The 22,931-nt window shown below is 39.3% G+C and overlaps 1 protein-coding gene across 13 annotated transcripts in view; it reads left to right on the top strand.

Moving 5' to 3' along the window:
* SEC61A2 (SEC61 translocon subunit alpha 2) overlaps positions 1 to 21,246 on the top strand; it is a 28,354-nt gene extending 7,108 nt beyond the window's left edge. For 8 of the 13 annotated variants that reach the window (XM_081230108.1, XM_081230105.1, XM_081230103.1 and 5 more), the window contains 9 exons: positions 3,527 to 3,605; positions 8,030 to 8,161; positions 8,289 to 8,398; positions 12,577 to 12,730; positions 13,709 to 13,869; positions 14,188 to 14,385; positions 16,790 to 16,981; positions 17,453 to 17,529; positions 20,183 to 21,246. In XM_081230108.1, coding sequence (XP_081086234.1) covers positions 3,545 to 3,605; positions 8,030 to 8,161; positions 8,289 to 8,398; positions 12,577 to 12,730; positions 13,709 to 13,869; positions 14,188 to 14,385; positions 16,790 to 16,981; positions 17,453 to 17,529; positions 20,183 to 20,369 — 1,272 coding nt within the window. In that variant the 5' untranslated portion in view covers positions 3,527 to 3,544 and the 3' untranslated portion in view covers positions 20,370 to 21,246. Of the gene's footprint in view, positions 1 to 3,526; positions 3,606 to 8,029; positions 8,162 to 8,288; positions 8,399 to 8,651; positions 8,926 to 12,576; positions 12,731 to 13,708; positions 13,870 to 14,187; positions 14,386 to 16,789; positions 16,982 to 17,452; positions 17,530 to 20,182 lie in introns of those variants that run through there. The other 5 variants (XM_081230107.1, XM_081230110.1, XM_081230101.1 and 2 more) reach the window with 5 other exon arrangements.
* Positions 21,247 to 22,931: the final 1,685 nt, after the last annotated feature.

Here is a 22,931-nt window from a genome sequence, read left to right as displayed (position 1 = left end):
GCTTTATAACAAAGTGAATCAGTCATACATATACATCTGTTCCCACATCCCTTCCCTCATGCATCTCCCTCCCTCCCACCCTCCCCAAACCATAACTCTTGATTAATGTAGCTTTAAACTGAGTCCTGTAATTAGGTTGTAAAAGTCATCCAACTTTGTTCTTTCTTTTCAAAATGACTGTCTATTCTAGGTCACTCGTATTTCCATCTGAATTTTAGAATCAGCTTCTCATTTTCTTTAAGAAAGCCTCCTGGCATTATGATTTTTATTGCTTTGAATATATAGGTCAATTTAGAGAGCATTACCATCTTAATATTGAATCTTCTAATCCAAGGGTCTGCAAACATTTTTTCTGTAAAGGGCCAGATACTAAATATTTGCAGCTTTGCAGCTGGAACCCAAGAAAACCCAAGAAGAAGAAAACATAACTTGAGTTACATTTCTTAAAGTGTGATATTTCTCATGACTGTTTCATGCCATAAATTAATTTATGCATTTTATGTTACTTCATTATTTTTTTTTTTTGTAATGTGTTTACATGGTTGTCAAGCTGTACTTTTTTTTTTTTTTTTTTTTTTTTTTGTGGTATGCGGGCCTCTCACTGCTGTGGCATCTCCCGTTGCGGAGCACAGGCTCCGGACACACAGGCTCAGCAGCCATGGCTCACAGGCCCAGCCGCTCCGCGGCATGTGGGATCTTCCCAGACCGGGGCACGAACCCATGTCCCCTGCATCAGCAGGCGGACTCTCAACCACTGTGCCACCAGGGAATCCCAAGCTGTACCTTTTTGTCTTTCTCACGCTTAGGCAGTTTGGCCCAGGGCTGGTGATTTCTTGATTCTCTTTCCACTGAATCTCAAGCAGAAAGAGCCACAGTTTTCCCCTCCTAGCCACAGTTGAAGGGTTTGGGGTCTCGTGTTCTCCATAGTGTTTTCTTAGCTTGAGGGAATGGTGGGAGGTGAGATCAGCTGAGAGAAGTGCCAAAAATGCCACCTGGGCTCTGCTCTCTTGCTAGACTTTTGTTACGTGTCCTGTGAGAGTCCTCACCACCTGACTGAGGAGGGCTTTATTCCATTACTGACCTCAGATCGCTCCCAATTCCTGACTCAATGTAGCCCTGTAATTGTCAGTTGCACCAGAGAGAGCCCCGTTCCTGGCTTCTCTCATCCATTTCCTCTCAGCTGCCAGAGGAGGCAGGAAAGATTAGGATATCTGCGCAGCCCGCTCTTCTCCAGATTTGGAGTGTTGTGGGGATTCTGGGGATTCTGTGGCCTTCCCTTTGTGATGGTTGGAGCAGTTTTATGCTGAGTCCCTATTCCTCAATTGTCTGTTGTTTTCTCCCCACCCATGACCATCAAGTTTATGATGCTTTTTCTTGTTTGGCTGCTTTATAGATTTTTTTCCTTTAGATTTTTAAATTCTTTTACTATTTTACATGTTTTGAAAAATGTGTTTTCTTATGTATTGGGGAGGGAAATTCTGTAACTTGATCACAGCTTGCCATTTTAGCCCAGAAATATCTTGCTTGGTTTCAGTGCCCACTGCCTTTGGAGATCCCTACTACTGATTTTCTATTTGTCCATCTGATTGGTTCAGGGTTTCCATTCAAGCATGAAATGCTTGTTTCTCTGAAGTGTATACTGTATTTTGTGAAGTTGAAACTGATTATTTTATGTAATATAGGGCAAAGCCTGAAAGTCTGCAACTTTGAGAGTCATAGAAAATAGCTCCTGTTGCTGCCCTTGTTGGACGTGGTCCTGTAACTATGGGATTTCCTAAGAGGAGTAAAGTTAGACACTGAGTTTAATCCTGTTGACTATGGGAACGGAGGGAATACCATTACTTAGGGATGGTTGGCTGACTTTCTTGTTTGTTATCCCACAAAGCATCTAATCATGGAGGTAATGGCTATTTCTACGAGACTCAATTAAGGAAGGTAATTTGATTGATTGGTCTCTCCCCCACTTAGGGAATATTGTGATATGGACTATCCTGTAGTGTTAATTGTTTTTTTTTTTTTTTTTTTTTTTTTTTTTGCGGTACGCGGGCCTCTCACTGTTGTGGCCTCTCCCGTTGCGGAGCCTGTGCTCTGGATGCGCAGGCTCAGCGGCCATGGCTCACAGGCCCAGCCGCTCCGCGGCATGTGGGATCTTCCTGGACCGGGGCACGAACCCGTGTCCCCTGCATCGGCAGGCGGACTCTCAACCACTGCACCACCAGGGAAGCCCGTTAATTGGTTTTTATTCAATAACTTCCTTTCTCCCCATCTCTCACATTAGCTGAAGAGTGTTTGCATCTATAGGGTGCACACAAAATATCGTGCTTCTTGCTTTTGCTAACCCAGCTAATATATTCAGATGTCCAAAGAGGTTTAGATTGACCAGATGACCTGTTTAAAATTGTTGGCAGCATCTTTTGGAACTTTTTTTTTCTTTAAATCAACTTCATATAGGGAAAGTTTTTGAAATTGGAAGTGTATTTTTCTCCTACATGGTGAGGGAGGGGGTATGGCCAAGTGCTGTGTTCTGAACATGGGTCATATAATAGGAAGCATTCTGAAATTAAGGTTTTTTTTTTCTGATTAAAAAGTAATATGTGTTCATTATAGAAAATATGACAAATGCTGAAAAGAATATAGAAGAAAAAATTCAATAGTAATCCCACCACCTGTGAATTATCACTGTTCAAGATTGTAAAAAATATTTACACCTAGTTTTTTCTTCTATGCTTATTTTTACAGTGTTGATCTTTTACTTTATTTATACAGTTTCATACCATTCTTTTTATACTAGGTTTTCTCAACAATGGCACTGAAGTTTAGGCTGGATAATTCTTTGCAGTGGGGGAATGTCCCATACAATGTAGGATGTTCAGCATCTCTGACCTCTACCCACTAATGCCAGTAGCACCCCCCTCAAGTTGGGACAACCAAAAGTGTCTTCCTATATTGCCAGATGTCCCCTGGGGGGGCAAAGTTGCCCCAGTTTGAGAACCATTGTTTTATACTTAATATTATAACATAAGCACATCCTCATACTGTTACAAGCTTCACAGGGTAATTTTTAATGGCTGCATAGTATTCTACTGTATATTTCATCTTCAGTCTTACATTTGGAGTATGGCCGTGGCTGTCACTAGTACCCATAGCTTTCCAAGATTATTCTGTGACATGGTAGATATATCCTGTACTGATAGGAGCATTTTCTTTAATTGCAAAAACATAAAATTAATCAACTTAACCATTTTTAAGTGTACAGTTCAGTAGTGTTACATATATTCACATTGTTGTGCAACAAATCTCCATACTGACAGGAATATTTACTAGTGAAATGTTGTAAGTAATGATTCCCATTGTTTTTATTTTCATTAAAGAACTTTACTTTTAAGGTATGCTTATTTTGTTATTGAACATGAGAAGTAGTGGGTTTTTTTTAAGTATTGCAAATATTAAGTGAATGCATTATAAATTAAGTTCAAACTTAATTTATATAATACATTTTTATAAAATATTTTATGTAATCTTATAGATACCACTATTTGGAATCATGTCATCAGATTCTGCAGATCCTTTCTACTGGATGAGAGTTATTCTTGCATCCAACAGAGGTATATGCTGCTTTTCTTTTGCCTCCATGTTAGTACTGACATCAAATAGATGTGAAAATGTGGAAACAACTATTTTTTGATGTCTGTGGGGAGGGGCAGTATATGGTAAAAGAAACTCATTGCCTAGGAGAAGAGACAAACATGAAGATAATTACAAAACTGTGTATTTATTGTAATAATAGAAGTATGTACAGAGTATAGAGTTACGACAGAATGGAGTGATTAGCATTGTCTAGAGCTTTGGTTCTCCATCCTTTTGTGGGTCATGTTTCCTTTGAGAATCTAATTAAATTTATCTGTACTCTGCCTAGAAAAATGCATGTACATTCACACGTGCAGATTTTTCATAAAATCTCAGATTTCCTGGACTCTGAAGTGTATTCTTGAGTTTCTCATGGGACTGAAAGACTGATCTGCGGTGCCAGGGAGGAGATGATGCTGGGAGAGCATTTGGGTTGGAATTCAGCCTATGGACCGTCGGGAGAGGGTAGCCTGAGTCACAGCACACATGCATGAGGACACGGGGTGCAGGCCGGGGATTCGGGTCGGGGATGCTGGTCAGTGAGGCTGAGAGATAGGGAGGGCCTGGATCAGGAGGGGCTTTGGGGGTGGGTTTTTTTCTACATCAAAAAAGTAACATTTGTTTGTTATAAAAAAAAAATGCACCAACGTTTCAGATTTGTATAAAGCTGAAAATGAAGGTCTCGCTTCTCAGGGGTAACTCCTGGGAAGACAACAGATTGGTGAATAACCATCTAGACCTTTTGTCTGAATATATATTCATATATATGAATTTATATACTTTTTTTAAAAACTGAAAAATAAGATCTACTATATAACTATTCTACTACTTGGTGTGTTTACTTAATATCTTGGATGACCTATTTTATTGGATGGCCATATACTACTGCATTATATGGATGTGCCATGATTTCTTTAATCATTCATTCAGGTATTTATTGAGTTCTTCCTATGAGTGGAGCTTTGTGCTAGGTGCTGAGATTAGAGCAGTGATCAAGACAGTGATGCTGTTGTCGTGGAGTTTATGTTACTCTATTTGGGGAGGTAGACTCTACATGAACTGTATCTTGGGAGGGGGAAGGGACATTTGAGCAGAGACCTGCAGGACATGAGAGAAGGCCGTGTGAAGATCTGGGGGAGGAACCTTCCCCCAGGGAATAGCAGGTGCAAAGGCCCTGAGGTGCGAGTATGCTTAATGTGTTCCAAGAACAATGAGGAGGGTGGTGTGATTGGAAGAAAAAAGGAAAGGGGAAATGTGGTAGGACACGATGCTGCAGATGAATCCAAGAGCCAGATTATGAGGCTTGTGGACAGTAAGGAGTGTGGTTTAGGTATGACCCCAAGGCCTGTAGGATCTGCTGTCATACATGTAGTTTTTTTCCCAATTTTATGTCATTATAATCAATGCTACCATGATTACTATCACACTCTTCTGTAAGTTTTTAATAGAATGAATTTCTAGAAGTTTAACTGTTTGTTTACAAGGAATGTACACTTAAATTTTTGATAGATATTGTTAAATTGTCTTCCAAAAGCTTTGAATTATTTTACACACTCTGCTATGGTATATGAAAATGACCATTTCTCTTCCAACAGTGGATAATACTTGTCCTTTAGTCTTTGTGTTAGACAGGTAAAAATTGGTATCTGTTATTTAAGCTGTATTTCTTTATGTGTTGGTGAGCTTGAACATCATCTTATGTTTTTATTGAATATTTGTATTTCTTCTGTGAGTGGACTTGTTATAAGTCATAGGAAATGACTGACTGGTTTAAACACAGAAATGGAATTTACTGGAAGGATACTAGTCATTTTTTGGAACCCAAAGAGGAGGTAGAACAACTAAACCTTGTGGAGAGAGAACCAGCTTTCAGACCTCAGCAGCAGGGACAGGGAACCTTGTCTTTGTGATCTAGCTTCAACAACTCCTGAGTTCTTCAGTTCTCAGTTCAGAATTAGAAATTACCAAGATTTCCACCAGACCCAGCCAGCTTTGGTTACAGTTTCAGGGTTACATAGTACAGATTTGGGTGCTGGGGTTTCCTCCTATGTTGTTGGTATTTTCCTGAGAAAAGAGCATTATTGGGAGTGGCCATGCCATTTATCTCTTTTTATTTTTCTATTTTTTTGGGGGGGGCTATATTCCCTGTGTTGTACAACACACCCTTGAGGCTGTCTTATACCCAGTAGTTTTAACCTCCCACTCCCCACCCTATATTGCCCCCACCCACCCCCACTGGTAACCTCTAGTTTGTTCTCTGTATCCGTGAGTCCACTTCTTTTCTTGTTATATTCACTAGTTTGTTGTATTTTTTAGATTGCACTTGTAAGTGATATCATATAGTATTTGTCTTTCTCTGACTTATTTCACTGCTGTTTGTTCATTTTAAAATTCATTTGTAAGAATTCTTTGCCCTTTAGACATACGAGCTCTTTGTTACTTGTGTTCGAACATTTTTTTTTTTTTTTTTTTAAATTTATTTTTGCTGTGTTGGGTCTTCGTTTCTGTGCAAGGGCTTTCTCTAGTTGTGGCAAGCGGGGGCTACTCTTCATCGCGGTGCGCGGGCCTCTCACTATCGCGGCCTCTCTTGTTGGGGAGCACAGGCTCCAGACGCGCAGGCTCAGTAGTTGTGGCTCACGGGCCTAGTTGCTCCACGGCATGTGGGATCCTCCCAGACCAGGGCTCGAACCCGTGTCCCCTGCATTAGCAGGCAGATTCTCAACCACTGCGCCACCAGGGAAGCCCCGAACATTTTTAACTATTACCCTGTCTTTTGCCACGTGGAGGTTTCGTAGTTGTATCTAATCATATCGTCCATCTTTTTGCTTGTGGCCTTTATGTATTTTGTTATAGAAAGGCTTAGAAAGGCTTTTTCTTTTCCAAGATTATAAGCATACTCACTTCTGGAACTTTTGTATTTTGTCTTTTATGGTTATATTTTCTAAATCTGTGGCCTTTATTTTAATGTAAGTCATGAGATAAGGAATCTAGGCTTAATTTTCTATAAATGGCCAGTTATTTGCCAAGGTCCATTTATCCTTTTCCCTACTGAGTGGAAGTGCCATATTTCCTAAATGAAATGTTCATTAAAGCTTAACTGGATTAATTTTTGGACTAGATCCATTTGACAGTCTTAAATTTTGGTGATTTGATATAAAAAGAAATCTACCTACCTGCCTACCAGCTTTAACGATAAGACATATTTTTATCTTTTACCATTGAGGAAGTATCTGAGAAAACATGAAGAATCCATTTAAGATGCCATCTTTTTTAAAAATTTATTTTATTCAAGTATAGTTGATTTACAATGTTGTGATAATTTCTGCTGTACAGCAAAGTGATTCAGTTACACATATATACATTCTTTTTCATATTCGTTTCCATTATGGTTTATCACAGGATATTGAATATAGTTCCCTGTGCTATCCAGTAGGACCTTGTTGTTTATCCATTCTGTATATAATAGTTTGCGTCTGCTCATCCCAAACTCCCAATCTGTCCTTCTCCCAACCCCCTCCCCCTTGGCAACCACAAGTCTGTTCTCTATGTCTGTGAGTCTGCTTCGTAGATAAGTTCATTAACAATAGAAACATCTTGATAACCAGACTAAAATAACAGGAAATGATTTTCCACTTAAATATTTAAATGAAATCAAACTGTACATGCTATTTTTTAATATTTTTCCTATCCACTATGTCATTAACATTTTTCATGATGCTCAATATTCTACAACATTGATTTTGATGACTTTCTACATAATTTTATATTTTGAATTAGGAGAGTCTCAGATATTCTTTTTTTTTTTTTTTTTTCTGGTACGTGGGCCTCTCACTGCTGTGGCCTCTCCCGTTGCGGAGCACAGGCTCCGGATGCGCAGGCTCAGCGGCCATGGCTCACGGGCCCAGCCGCTCCGTGGCATGTGGGATCTTCCCGGACCGGGGCACGAACCCATGTCGACTGCATCAGCAGGTGGACTCTCAACCACTGCACCACCAGGGAAGCCCCACAGATATTCTTAAATATCATCTTTTTATTAACTTGTTATTTAATTTTTGGGCTTTTAAAGTCCTGCATTAAAATGTTTAGTGTAAATTTTAAAAATAGTGATTTGGACAGAAATCTTGGACAATTTCTTTCAAAGGATTTCTTTAACAATTTAAGTTTAGAATTCATAGAAATTTACATTTTGGTAGTATTTATAGTAATTTTGATTCAATGCATTGTTGTGAGGTTGTGTTAATAAATGAGAGGGTTTTTTTAGCAGTTAATGTTTAGGAAATGAAAATGTGCTTGTTAACATTTAACATGTATTTCATAGACATAATTAAGGACTGGGACTCTTCTAAATTAATCTGTATTGGATATCGTAAAGATTATTTACTTTTTTCCCCTTCCTTTACAGGAACGTTAATGGAGTTGGGTATCTCCCCAATTGTAACATCTGGTTTGATTATGCAGTTGTTAGCTGGAGCCAAAATCATTGAAGTTGGAGATACACCCAAAGATAGAGCCCTATTCAATGGAGCTCAGAAACGTGAGCATCAATACAATTAATAAAGAGCCTTTTCCAAATTTGACAATTTTGTGGCAAAGATGTTTTTCTAGTCTTTTTTTTGTCTTTGGTTATAAGCATGTACTCCTTTTCCCCCAATTTTTGTCAGTATTTGGTATGATCATTACCATTGGGCAAGCCATTGTGTATGTCATGACGGGCATGTATGGGGATCCCGCTGAAATGGGTGCTGGAATCTGTCTCCTTATCATCATTCAGGTAAGAAATACAATTTTTCATATGGATAACAAAAATGTTTGTTCCTTTTTTTCTTTTGAAACAATTCTTTAGGTGATTGATATACTCATTTTCTTACTTTATTGAAATGACATGTATAAGTTGTGTTGATGTTGAAAATTAAAATTTATTGTAATAGCCCCGTAGATGTCTAATAAAGAATTATGGATCAATCAACTGTATTTCACTGATTCTAAGATGCACATTTTTCACATTTTGATGTCTTTGAAATCAGGATGTTTTCTTAGAGTTGATGCGGTCACACGTGCGGTCAGCCAGGTGGCGGTCGTGATGGTAGGCATTGCCTGCATGTGTACGTCAACTTGGTCAAAGCTGTTTATATCATCCTTATATCACTTGGTTATATGCATTGTTGATAAAACATGTCGTTGAATTTAACTGCTGTTTAAAATGTCTTCCAACAGTCTGCTGTGATTTGTTATTGAAATGAAGAGTTATTGCGTATAAACAGAGGCACAGAAAGAGCAAGTTAGATGATAAACATCTATGTCTAAGTCTAAACTTTTTTATAAGTAGAAAATAAAAAATTCTTTGTAATAGGTTGTTGTGTCATAGTTTAATTGAAGTATTTTTTCCTTTCTTAATGACGCACATAATAGTGTTACAAATAATAGTATCTTACAGTAAGTGATATACCATATAGACACACATATATATATCCTATGGATTTTTTAAATGGATATTTTGGAATGGAATTTTTAAAGGCCAACATGATTTTCCCTCTACTAAGTATCTTAAAATGTGTAAAGTTTGGAAGATATTTCTCTAATGTAGTCCTTAAAAATCCTTTAGAGAAGTTACCCAGGAATGGACTGTACTTAAGTTATATAATAGTTATTTACTGGATTTTGAAAAGAAGCTTGCTTAAGTTAAACACTGAACGTCTAGAGTCCTGGTTATCTTGGAGATGCCTCTTGTTCACTCTACGAAATTAGGATTAATTTAGGAAAAAACTTTTTTAATGGTCAAAAGGATCAAAGTCAGAAAAATAGTTTAAACTAAAACACCAGTTTATTAGTATATATATACATTGAGAAATACAACCATTTCGGATTGGCATGCTTGACCATCTTTTTTTTTTTTATAGGAAATCTTATATAGGAAACAAATCATAGTAAGAAGATTGTTTAGTGAGTATGATTCAGAACAAGGAGATTGGGATTGTTGAGGTATTTATTGGGCATCATTAACACATATCGCATATCACAGGGCTTTTCTAATGAAATGGAAATATTTCATCTTTTAACCAGGGGAGGAATCTTTAATGGACTATTAGGTAGTTTTCTGAGCCCCAGTGAGTTCCCATTTGGTATAAGGTACACTTCTTTAAAGGAAAACTTTGTCATTATTTCTCCATTTAAAACACACCTTGGGACTTCCCTGGTGGTCCAGTGGTTAAGACTCCGTGCTTCCACTGCAGGGGACACGGGTTCGATCCCTGGTCAGAGAAGTTTCACAGGCCACGTAGTGTGGCCAAAAAGAAAAAGTAAGAACATTAAAAAAAAAAAAAACAAAAAAAAAAACACCTTGACTGGCAAATTTATAACCCCAGGGAATTAGAGGAAGAAGAGTTGCAATGGATGGGAAGGAAGATCCTCTGAAAACTGGTTTTAGTATCTTTCAGTTCTTTGGCATGAGGATACTGATACACCAATTTTTGCCTTATTTTGTTTCTTTACAGCATTTGCTTTATGACCCATAGTTAGAATAACCCTGCTTTCTAAAAGACACTCAAAATTGGCATCTAGCTCTTAGAACATTATGCATCAGTAAAATTTTTCTAGTATTTTAGTAAGGGTGTATTTATATTCTTAAGGAACCTCAGCTGACCAGTTCTGGGTTAGTTAGTGAAAGTATTGACTTCTTATGAAGTCAGTTATGAATTTGAATTGATAAAAAATGGAGTTAAGCTATTTTAATTTTTTTCCGTACCAGAAATCAAGGAATAGTTAAATTTCTGGAACGAAACAAGTGAAGTGGGTATATACTAAGTTGTTTACATAAATTCTGGTGCACAAATATTTGTCTTGTGGTTAATCCTTCTAGTGTTAATATATAGAGAAATTTTTCACATTTGATCATAGGTAGGTAGTGACCCATTGCATCTTTTTAAGGCTTTGCTAACATTGAAAATGTGTAGATTTGCTAAAGAGATGTGATTAGATCAGTGTGTTTCCACCTAGAGGTTTTGAAAACTGTTTGCATGCTGTTATGTAAGGTATTTCTCACCTTAATTATTCTTGTTTCATTCACATGGTCAGTGTTTTTCCACTAGTGAGTTTTGGAATCTAAATAGTGGGTCTTGATTAAAATTGTAAAAAAGAGTAGAGAGTATCAGTGTGCATGGCACATAGTAGAGGTTAGTATTATTTTGTCAAACTGAGTTGTGTGTGTGTGCGTGCACGCATGAGCAAGGTTGAAATCTTAAAGTGTTATTTTTATACATACTTTAGAGATTCATATGTATTGAACATTCTAGAAGGCATGCAATTAGTATTCAGTTTTTTTATCAACTGTTCTAGTCAATGAGATGCTGTCAGTTTCTGATTTCTCATTCCCTGCATAGGCATGCATGCTTTTTTTCACCATCTTTTATCCTTTAGTTATAGAAACCATTTCTCATTTAGGTTTCTCTGTAATTCCTTTGTCCAGTTAGAGAAGCATGAGTTTGATTTTCACCACATATAAATGAATCACCCTCTAGTCTGATGGGCATTGGTGTGAACAGGGGTTTGGAGAATTATCGTTGTTTCAGAGCTGCCTGTGTGACCTTGGACAGGTCATTTAATTACAAGTCCATGATAACACTGTCTGGTTGGCTGATGGTTTATGGACAGCTATCATGCCCTGTAGAGGGCGGGCTTCTGTATTTCTGATGGGGAGTATGTACTTGTTACATAACTGTGGTCAAAATAAAATCTCAGTAGTTAAGTCCTAACTTGTCTTTTATCTTGTCAAATTGGTAAACTTGGTTTTCAAACAGTAAAGAATTTGTGAGCTCTCTTAGGAGTTTTGAGAATTTTACCTTTTTTACAGTCCATTGAAATTCAAACTTAAAGATTGTAAACAGACAAGTTAGGCTCTGTACAGCCATTGAAATGACAGTTAAGGAAAAGAAAAAACACGGTAAGGTAAGCACGCTTCAAACGTTGTACTGTAGTTTTCTCTTTCTTAACAGGGATATTGGGTGAACTGAGTTAAGGAACGAGGGTGGGAGGCTTCAGAGCTGGGAGGAATGGAAGGGGCATCTCTTCACGTCTGTAGGAGGGTGTCTTTGAAGTGGGGACAGGTGTGAGATTGGGGACCTAGAAGCACATTTTCTTCCCCCCTTGATTAGGTTACTGAAGTGTGGGGAAGGAGTCACATGACCAAAGAGGTCACTTACAAAGCTATGGATTATTTCTAATTGATACATACTTTTACTGATGTTTTCTCCAAGAGGAAAATTAAGAATTTTCAATTTCACATAAAGTTAGTAGGCTTTCTTTTTTTTAAAAAGAAATCATGAACTTAAGAACCTGGTGAACCCTTCATTGTTTTCAGGTTTACATTAAGTTTTTGTCACTGTATGTATTGAATGCATTTTTACATTGTTATAATCTGTGTACATATTTGTGCTCTACTTTTTGACTTATTCTATTATATATTTTATATTATATATAATACACATATATAAAATCTATAGTACTTAAAAATGTATCAGCATAGTTCACATGCTTTTCCTTTAATAGCCTATAAAATTGCATCTTGTTACTGTATCATAATTCATTTGGTCTTTTACTTGAAGCTATTTGGAATGCTTTTCAGTTTCTTGCTGTCATAAATGCTACAGTTGTGAACATTTTTGTTTTAGGGTGCTTTTCAATAGGTCTTCTTTAAACATTATGAGAGAAATATAAATATACTTTAAAAGTCAAAATGTCTGCTTTATAATGTAACAACATTTCCAGTCCTCTTATTTGCAAAACTGGCTTCTGATGAAACTAAATTGGGTTAGATGCAGGGTGTCATAATAGTGATACTGCATCGACTAGGTTTTAGTGTTGAAAATGCCTGTACTTTGAAAGTAGTCAATGGTGTTCACTGCCCCTTTCTGAGTTTATTCTTGCTTCAGCTTACTTGCATTTCTTTCCCCACAGTTGTTTGTTGCTGGTTTGATTGTGCTGCTGTTAGATGAGCTGCTACAGAAGGGTTACGGCTTGGGGTCTGGGATTTCCCTCTTTATTGCCACCAACATCTGTGAAACCATTGTGTGGAAGGCCTTTAGTCCCACTACCATTAACACTGGCAGAGGTACAACGCACAGGGACGCAACTGCACGGGTTTGGCCGGGTGTGTGCTGAGAGGAGCACGAGGTGGTGGAGCGGGACTGCCGACAGACGCCCTGGTTTGCTGTCCCAGGCGACGGCGGATGTCAGGTGTTCCAAAGCTGATAAGCAGAGATTGGTGGAGTATGAACTGTTGCTTCAGAAAGAATAGTATCTAAAATTTAGCCTCTGCTCATTTAAAATTTCAGTGGTTGCAAACATTTAAAAAATTTTATTTGCCTAAGCCATTGTTGCAGAAGTCATTGATTTTGACCGATTTCAGCATTCCTAGAGGGATAAAAAGGTAGTGGATTTCAGATTAAAAAAACCATTATTTATTGCATCATCAGGGAGTACTAGTACTTTTGCTGCTGTTCTCCTTGGCTTTGTAATAGCACCTAAATTATGAAACATTTCATTGTGTTTCCCCTTATGCATCTCCACTTCTCTCAAATGCCATCCAAGATTTGTAATGGTTAACATCTAACCTGGTCCCAGCCTTAAGAAAATAGCGGTGATGGTTTATTCATATACTTAGTAAAATGAATTAAAGGCAAGCTTGGTAGGGTAATGTCTGTCTTTCAACTCGGACATCTTTATTCTGCTTTGCTGCTTCTTTTCCCCATCTCCCCCCACCCCACCTCCAAATGTTCTTTTCCCTTCCCTAAAGTAAAGGTGAGGCAAATCATTATGAACGAAATATTTGCTTTGGTTTATTCTACTTTGTCTGTTTTCATCAAGAATAGTCTCTTGAGAAAACGTCAGATTTGTGAAAAAAAAAAGACATTTGCCTCAATGATGTAATTATTTTTTAGAAGCTCCACACATGGCTGTATCATAAACATAGATGAATTATTTTGACTCACATTTCTGCCTTGTACTGGAGCTTCAAGGTTATTTGTTTTGACTTTTGGGACAACTTTGGGTAATGAAGCTACAGCCGATTTCTATCTTGATTTATCAGGTACGGAGTTTGAGGGTGCAGTCATAGCTCTCTTTCATTTACTGGCCACCAGGACAGACAAAGTTCGAGCTCTAAGGGAGGCTTTCTATCGTCAGAATTTACCCAATCTCATGAACCTCATTGCTACAGTTTTCGTGTTTGCTGTTGTTATATATTTTCAGGTGAGTATACTTTCTTCGCTGAAGTTAAGTGGAGTGTGGATTTTTATTTTGCTCTGAAAGAGGAGAATACCACTTGAAATGTTCGCAGCTAAGTCAGTGTTTCCAAATCTAGTTCGGCAAATAATTCCATCGTTTAGACTCTGAGGTGCAAAATATTAGTGACAGTGAAATAGACGAGGATTTCTCTTTCCGTGTATCTCTGTGGAAGGGAAAGTTTGTTAGCACCGCCTGTGCATCGTCCCTCCTGTGACTGTTTGCCTCCTCTGGAGTCGTGGTACGTGCAGCCCCTCCGCCTTACTCCCAAGCTTCCTTTTGCAGGGGTTTCGCGTGGACCTGCCCATTAAGTCGGCCCGGTACCGAGGGCAGTACAGCAGCTACCCCATCAAGCTCTTCTACACGTCCAACATCCCCATCATCCTGCAGTCGGCCCTGGTGTCCAACCTGTACGTTATTTCCCAGATGCTGTCAGTTCGATTTAGTGGCAACGTGTTAGTAAATTTACTAGGACAGTGGGCTGTGAGTATTTCATTATTTATTCTGAGTATTCAGATGTATTGTGGGTTGCATTGCATGCTCTCAACTGAAAGACATGAGCCAGAATTGAAGCAGTTGCTGTACATAGCATTTCCAGACTCACTGACCTGTAGCACGGTTTATCGGGTATTCGGAAGAGCGGTAAAGCTGTAAGCGTTGTAAAACGAAGGTGGGCAGAGTACTTTGCACTCTTTCACGTCTAGGAAGCAGTTTCACATCTCGCTTGGGTGACCTTTAAGGTTAAAACCACAGTTGCTCTTATGGGAGTGATTCCCTGTTTCGTCATCTTATTCCACTATTGCCTAGAATAATGCTGTTTTCAAAGAAGCTATTTGCTGATTATACAGGATACCGAAATCATCCTCTCCTGCCTCCCCCGCCATTTTTCATGGCCCAAATGGCAGTAAATAAGAAAGGCACATACTAACTATATGGAAGAGAGAACAGTTGCTAGAAATGGAATCCAGTAAATTCTGCCTTCCTCTTTATAGATGTTCATCATAGCTCCTAAAGCAGTCCAGCTACACGGTGATTGAGGTGTGAGTTATTGTAGGATTGAATTTTTTTTTTTTTTTTTCTAGCTGCGTTGGGTCTTCGTTACTGCGTGCGGGATGGGCTTTCTCTAGTTGCGGTGCGTGGGCTTCTCTTGTTGCGGAGCCCAGGCTCTAGGCGCACCGGCTTCAGTAGTTGCAGCACATGGCTCAGTAGTTGCGGCACGTGGGCCCGAGAGCGCGCGGGCTTCAGTAGTTGCGGCGCGTGAGCTCTAGAGTGCAGGCTCAGTAGTTATGGCGCACGGGCTTAGTTGCTCCGTGCCATGTGGGATCTTCCCGGACCAGGGATCAAACCCGTGTCCCATGCATTGGCAGGCAGATCCTTAACCACTGGGCCACCAGGGAAGTCCAGGATTGAATTTTCACTGGTTTAAATTTTCACCTGACCAAGGAATGTTTTTTCCCCCTTAAAACTACATAATTAGAGAAGAGTAAGAGCCTTTATTGTTTTCAGAATATGTAATTCTAGAATTTGTATTCCCCCAAAGAATTATTTTTTTTTTACAGTCCTTCCTGAAATACGGTGCTTATCCTATGCATTTGTCTTAACGTGCTACCTTTTGTATTGTAAGTTGTAGTGACGTATCTTTCTGCTGTTACTGAAGGCCATTTTTTAAAATGTAAAGTTTAATGGGATGAGACTAGTTCTTCAAAGGCAGTTGAAGGAAGTATGATTTCCTTTATCCGGAATAGTTGACCCTTGAACATGGGTTTGAGCTGTACGGGTTCATTTAGATGCAGGTTTTTTTTCAGTAGTAAACACTTCAGTACTGCATGGTCTGCAGCGGGTTGAATCCTGTGATGCAGAACCGCGGATACGGAGGAGCCATGTACGCAGAAGAGTAACAGTAACTTATATGTGGATTTCGACTTCGTGGAGGGTCGGTGCCCTAACCCCCTCGTTGTTCAGGGGTCAGCTGGACTCCTTTTCCATTTAACAGAAATTGGATTGCCTGTGGTGAGGGGAGGGACTGTCCCTCGCCTCATGAGCTAACAGTCTGGCAGTCATTATTACTATGATAATTTCACAGTAATAAATGCACTGAGTGGTTGTATAGATCGTGTTGTGATCTTAATGAGATTTTTTTTAGTGAGAGAGCTATTGGGAAGTTTAATTTGTCAGGGCTTTTGATTTGGAATCAGTGATTCTAGGGGCACAGTAAATGAATCATTTGGAAATTGTAAATTCAGGAACCAGACATTTTAATCATTGCATCCAAAAATTGCTTTCCCACCCTCTATGCGCAGAACTTTTATTTAATATGAGCAAATACATGCTATTCCCATTTCTTTTACTATAAAAATTCTTAAATGTTTGTGTGGATAAAAAAACACTTTATACTTCTTAAAAGACTACTCTTTACAATATACAAATCATATAAAGTTTAGGCAGTGAGTCGTTAGTCTTCTGTTAATATTTCAGTTGATTGTATTCTTAATAGCATACCTTGAAGTGAAAGAATATGTGTGTACTCTTACATAGTTCATAAAATTTCTGACTCTAAATGTTATCAGAGATTGATGTGATCTATTCCTGTCTTCAGGAAGAGAAGGAAGATTCTTCTTGTAGAAGTATTATCATTTTTTTTAAAAATTGCTCTTCTGTTAATATATTCACAATGTCTTTTACGTAATAGACACTCACTGTATAATTTTCTTTTTACTCACTATATAATTTTGTAAGAGTGACGATATCAGACACAAAAGTAAATCCTTTAAGTTACGTAGAATCATTAGCTGTAGGTGCTTTGAGCTTAGAACATTGTCATAATTTTTGAGGAGTTTGAAAAGTCACAGAAATGTGACCATTTGTGTTTTTTATTCTTGTTCTATAGGACGTCAGTGGGGGAGGACCTGCTCGTTCTTACCCAGTGGGGGGCCTTTGTTACTACCTTTCTCCTCCTGAGTCCATGGGCGCCATATTTGAGGATCCTGTCCATGTGGTTGTTTATATCATCTTCATGTTGGGATCATGTGCATTCTTTTCTAAGACGTGGATAGAGGTGTCTGGTTCCTCAGCCAAAGATGTAAGTATTTGGTTTATTTGAAAATGAAAAAAAAATTCATAATTTTTAGATGTCAAATGGTAATTGATACACTTAATTCCTTTTGTAATTTAAACTCAAATTCATACATTCTTAATGAGGTAATGTCATCCCCAGGGAGTTAAAAACTACAGGTAGTTCCTGGAAAGTGAAAAATTCTTAGATTTTACAATGGTTTGTGACCATCCAAAGCTCAACCCTACCAGACAAAGTCTTCTTCCTTAGTATTTAATTTCTCTTTAGGGAGGTGATAATTAAGGAGAGACTGAGAAACCCTGGCTTAAGGTATGGATAATGTGGTTGTGCAGCATTGTGGCCTCAGGGAATATTATGATACGGCAGTGTCTACTTCAGTCTTCCTGTATTTTCTGTGGAGAGCACCTCACACAGAACCTAGTAGTAAACAGTGAAATGGTGAGAGTTTGATTTTAAAAGTTGTTTTTCTCTTTGCAGGTAGCTAAACAGCTTAAAGAACAGCAAATGGTAATGAGGGGCCACAGGGATACCTCTATGGTTCATGAGCTTAACAGGTAAGGAAGGCCATTAGACTCAGTCTTTGATAGGAGAGAGAGAATGTGTGTTACATACACACATGTGTTCTTGGTTTTTCAATCTATCATTTGGTCTCAGATGTTATTTAAATTCATATTTGAAGCACTTTTCTTGTACTTAACACAAAAGAACCAACATTTAACACAAAAGTGAATTGTTCTCCACATCAGAATTGACACCTAAATTATTATTTTAATTGAAATGATGTTCCCTTCACTGCTCAGCCCAGTGTTAAAATGCTGTAGGTCAGAGATCCTCGTCTGGCTGCACTTAAAATCACCTGGGAGCTTTTAAAAAATATTGATATCCCGCCTCTAGGAATTGTGATTTATTTGGTCTGAGGTGGGTCCCAGGCATCAGTTTTTTGGTTTTTTTGTTTGTTTGTTTTTGTTTTTTTGGTACGCGGGCCTCTCACTGTTGTGGCCTCTCCTGTTGCGGAGCACACGCTCCGGACGCGCAGGCTCAGTGGCCATGGCTCACGGGCCTAGCTGCTCCGCGGCATGTGGGATCTTCCCGGACCGGGGCATGAACCCGTGTCCCCTGCATCGGCAGGTGGACTCTCAACCACTGCGCCACCAGGGAAGCCCCAGTTTTTTGTTTTTTGATAAGTTTATTGAGATATAATTCACATATCATGTAATTTACTCATTTGAAATATACAGTTTAGTGGGGTTTTGTTTTGTTTTTAGTATATTCTGAGTGTGTAATCATTACAGTATAATTTTTAAAACATTTTCATCACCTGGAAAGAAACCCTATACCTACTAGTTATTCTCCATTCCTACCCACCCTCCCACCTCCCAGCCCCAGGCTTTTTATCTAGTGTCTGTAGATTTGCCTTTCTGGACATTTCATATAAATGGAGTTATATGTAATCCTTTGTGACTATCTTTTTCACGTAGCATAATGTTTTGGGGGTTCATTCATTATTCGTGAATAATATTCCCTTGTATGGATGTACCACGTTTTGTCTATCCATTCATCAGTTGGCGGAAATTCTGGTTGTTTCCACTTTTTGGCTGTCATGAATAATGCTGTTGTGGACGTACTTGTTCAGGTTTTGTGTGGACATATGTTTTCGTTTCTCTCAGAGTGGAACTATTGGGTTGGGTGTTAACTGTGTTGAACGTGTTGAGGAACTGTCAGACCCTTCTCCAGAGCAGCTGCCCCATTCTGCATCCAGGTGCAGTGTCTGGAGCTGCTGCACGTCCTCACCAGCATTAATTCTTGTTTTGATTTTAGCCACCTAGTTGGTATGAAGTGGTATCTCATTGTGGTTTTTCCCTTTTCATTGTGGTTTTGATTTGCTTCTCCCTGATGAGTAATGATGTTAAGCATCTTTTCATGTGTTAATTAGCCATTCGAATATGTTCTTTGGAGAAATGTCTCTTCTTTTGCTCATTTAAAATTTCTAATTGGGTTGTCTTTTTGTTACTGTTTATAAGGTTAAAAAAATATTTTGGATGTATCTCATCAGGTAAATGATTTGCAAATATTTTGTCCCATTCTGTGGGTTGTCTTTTCACTTTCTTGATGGTGTCCTTTGATGCACAAATTTTTAATTTTGATGTTCAGTTTTTCTATTTCTTCTTTGGTTTCTCTGTGCTGCTTTTGGTGTTGTATCTAAGAAGCCAGGGTCACAAAGATTAATCCTCTTATATTTAGGTCTGTGATCACTCTGAGCTCATTTTTGTTTCATGTGAGATAGGGGTCCAGATTCTTTCTTTTCCATGTGGATAGCCAAGTGTTCCAGAGCCATTTGTTGAAAAGGCATTGGTATTTTAAACTTTTTATTTATTTACAACATGGAATAGATTGCAGAGTGGTATAATGAACCCCTGCGTCCAACCGTATCCAGCTTTAGTCATTATCCTTCTCCCATTCTTGTTTCGTCTACTGTCTTCCCCATCCATGGTCCCTCACCCCCATCTTTTTTTCCCCTCTGGAGTTTTTTTTTTTTTTGCGGTACGCGGGCCTCTCACTGCTGTGGTCCCTCCCGTTGCGGAGCACAGGCTCCGGAGGCGCAGGCTCGGCGGCCATGCCTCACGGGCCCAGCCGCTCCGCAGCATGCGGGATCTTCCCGGACCGGGGCACGAACCCGTGTCCCCTGCATCGGCAGGCGGACTCTCAACCACTGCGCCACCAGGGAAGCCCCCCTCTGGAGTATTTTAAATACAATCCCATTATTTTTAACAGTTCTCCAGGTGATACTAACATGTGGCCAAGGTTGAATTACTGTTGAATAGGGTCATCCAAATCTTGTCACATAAATTTGATACTTAGAAAGCATTTTGATATTTACTCTTCATCTACAAGAGGGAGCTAAAGGTTACCCACTTACAAACAATATTAAACATTCCAGTACTTAAATCACAGTTGAGGATTCTCTTCTGCTGTAAAAATCATGTATTGCCTTTCTTGGCTATTCACTGGTTTCTTGAAATCAGGGACTCAGATCATTCCTTTCATCACTTTCATCAACACATACCTGTGCACAGCCCTGGACGACCCGTCGGCACTGCGGACGGTCCCCCTGGCGCGTTAGTTCAGTTTTCTCCCGCCTGTTACTGCTGCTTCCTGCTGCCCCTCCCCGTGGGCCTCCCCTGCCTGACTCGGGGTTTTGTCTTCCAGGTACATCCCCACGGCGGCTGCGTTTGGGGGCTTGTGCATCGGCGCCCTGTCAGTGTTGGCCGACTTCCTCGGGGCCATTGGCTCGGGCACTGGAATTCTGCTTGCAGTCACCATTATTTATCAGTATTTTGAAATATTTGTTAAGGAACAGGCTGAAGTTGGCGGGATGGGTGCTTTGTTTTTCTAAATGTTCCAGTATTTCTTTTTGTGTGTGTGAAAGGGAAAATATTTTGACTCATTGTTTTTGTCAGATAATGCTGGCACCCCTTTTCTTCTCTCACAGTTTGTTTTCAAGTGTTGACCGTCTCATTCCTGAAATGGGCACGGAGCTAAGCCTGTGTGCAGCATTAGTACCAGCTGCCTTAACACTAAAGTTTACACTATTCATTAAAAAACCTACATGCAGTGTTGCCTGTGATGCTGGAAACCAATGTACCCGCCTTGCCATGTTCGGTTGTGACGGTGAGATGGTGACGTGGATCAGTTTTGCACACAACATTTAAGACACTCAGTATTCCCCCCACTTGTTTAAAAATAAATGTAGTTCAGATTGCCACTTTCCAGTATTTTTGAGCTTATTTAATGAGTTCTGGATCGTTTATATCTAATCTATATTTTAGATATAATTACTTTTTATACTTTAACTCATAGTATCCACATTCCCACCCTCCCCCATTTTATTTGTTCCTCCTCAAAGCAGCCACTTAGCCCAGATGAGCAGAATCAAGCTTTCAGAGTCAAATCTGTCACCAGAAACAACTGCTTATAATTACTCTGCCTGTTTTCCATTCCCCTTTCCTCCCAGGGACAGCACAGTCGGTGCTGTTTTACTGTATTGGCTATGCCTTGGAATTCCAACACGTCACTTGAGAATACTCTTCAAGATACTATGCCCCAATGTTTTTTTTTTAATCCCTAAAGCAAAGATCTAATTCTCAAGCAATGTCTGTAGTTCAGTGGGGGTGAACAATGAGTAATTCATGCTAGGAATCTGTGTATGTTGTTGTACTTTATAGCAGCAACATGAGTGTAAACAGTAGACAATAAAATTTTATTTAATAAAACTTTTGGTTGTGTTGGAAAAATAAAATCTGGTATTAAATGATTTCTAAGATTATATAGGTTCATTATATTCATACAAAATTCATCCTGAGATACCTATTGCAAATGTATTAGTTTAATCCTAAAAATATTGAGGGACAGTGGCCAACAAAAGGGTACTCAGTTTTGTGACTAACATTTGGAAACCAGAAAAAAAAAACGGTCACAATATCCCAGCCTCCTTTTGAAATAGCACAGTTCTTTATAAATAATTCTTTTTTGGGCGGGTGGGGGCGGGGGCGCGCTGTGCTGCGTGGCTTACGTGATCTTAGCTCCCCGACCAGGAATCCTTCGTAGTGAAAGCAGAGAGTCCTAACCACTGGACCACCAGGGAATTCCCTAATTCATTTTTCAAAGTATGTGCTTTATTGCCCAAAAAGATCAAACTTAACTTTTCAAAGAAGTCCTTCTCGTTCTATCAATCATTGTTTACTTTCTTAATGCAGGGAGTGTATCTTATTTAGTTTAGGATCACAAAGCCAACTAATTTCAGGAGGAAGGCAGAGAAAATACAGGCAGGCAGGAGAGTAGCCATGTCCACTGGAGAGCATCTCCTGAGGGCCTCAGACCACTGTTACCATGGAAATACAACCCAGTGTTACAGCTATTTTTCCCCAGAGAAGGTGGAAATATAGCTTTTAATAATAAACCTTCAAAAAAATACTAATAAACCTTCAACATTTAAATACTGATAGGGCCAGCCAGTGAAAACATCCAGACTGCCAGTTCTCAAACTGACCGAATTTCCAAAGCATAGCCTTTGATATTTACAGAGAACATAAACTGCATTAGGGGATGTTCTAGGATTTAGGTGGCACTTCTGAACTGTACTCTTAGGAAAAGAAGGCAGAAAGGACGGGCAGGGGTTACGAATCTCTGTCCTCCATCAGCATTTGCGTAGCTTTATCAGTTGGCGTGGGGAGTGATTTTCCAAGAGTTGGAGGCTGTCTGGAGACTAGTCTGTGTGCTTGAGCCTGTGCATTCTCTGTATGCCTTGGCGTCTCTTGATTTTGATGAAGAGCAGTAACGAGGGCCTTGAGTGCTCAGGGAAGAGGATTACAGTCCCTGGAGAATCATGATGCCCATGATTAAAAATAAGGATTTAAGAGGCACGGGGGAAGGCTACTATTAGAGCAACTAGTTGGGGCTAAATTTTCATAGTATTCACAGGGAGAGTAGACTTCATCTATACAGTTCTGTAGTTGCATGATTCTTCCCATTCTTTTTAGGAAGTACAATATAAAGATCTATTTTTGCTCATAAAAATATCTCTAGGTAAGACAGTGAACCTGCAGACAAGCAAACTGTACTGCAGCCTTTTTGGCATTACTCCCCTGATCTTATCTGGTTCTGAGGGGCCTGGCTAACCCCTGGTCCAGGGCTGGAAACATGACTTAGGGGTAGCCAGTGAGAACCATCCAGAGACTTCTACACCAAAGAGGCAGTAATCCTGGAGCCTCTGAGGCTACAGAAGTCCACACAACAGCCAAGCTCAAGAGGTAAGAAAATGGCCAATGACACCGGTGGACCTTGAGGATTGGGGGCAGGGGAAGTTTGGGCATGGCATGAGCCAGAAACAATCCATATTTTCCTCTAAAGAAGCTTGTATTGGGTTTCTGGTACTTGCTAACTGTGCTGGCTACACTCA

The sequence above is a fragment of the Mesoplodon bidens genome (assembly GCF_964165515.1).
Source record: "Mesoplodon bidens genome assembly, chromosome: 3".
NCBI classification, from domain to species: Eukaryota; Metazoa; Chordata; class Mammalia; order Artiodactyla; family Ziphiidae; genus Mesoplodon; species Mesoplodon bidens.
The sequence above is the reverse complement of the archived record's forward strand: the minus strand, read 5'-3'. Positions and strand labels throughout refer to the sequence as shown.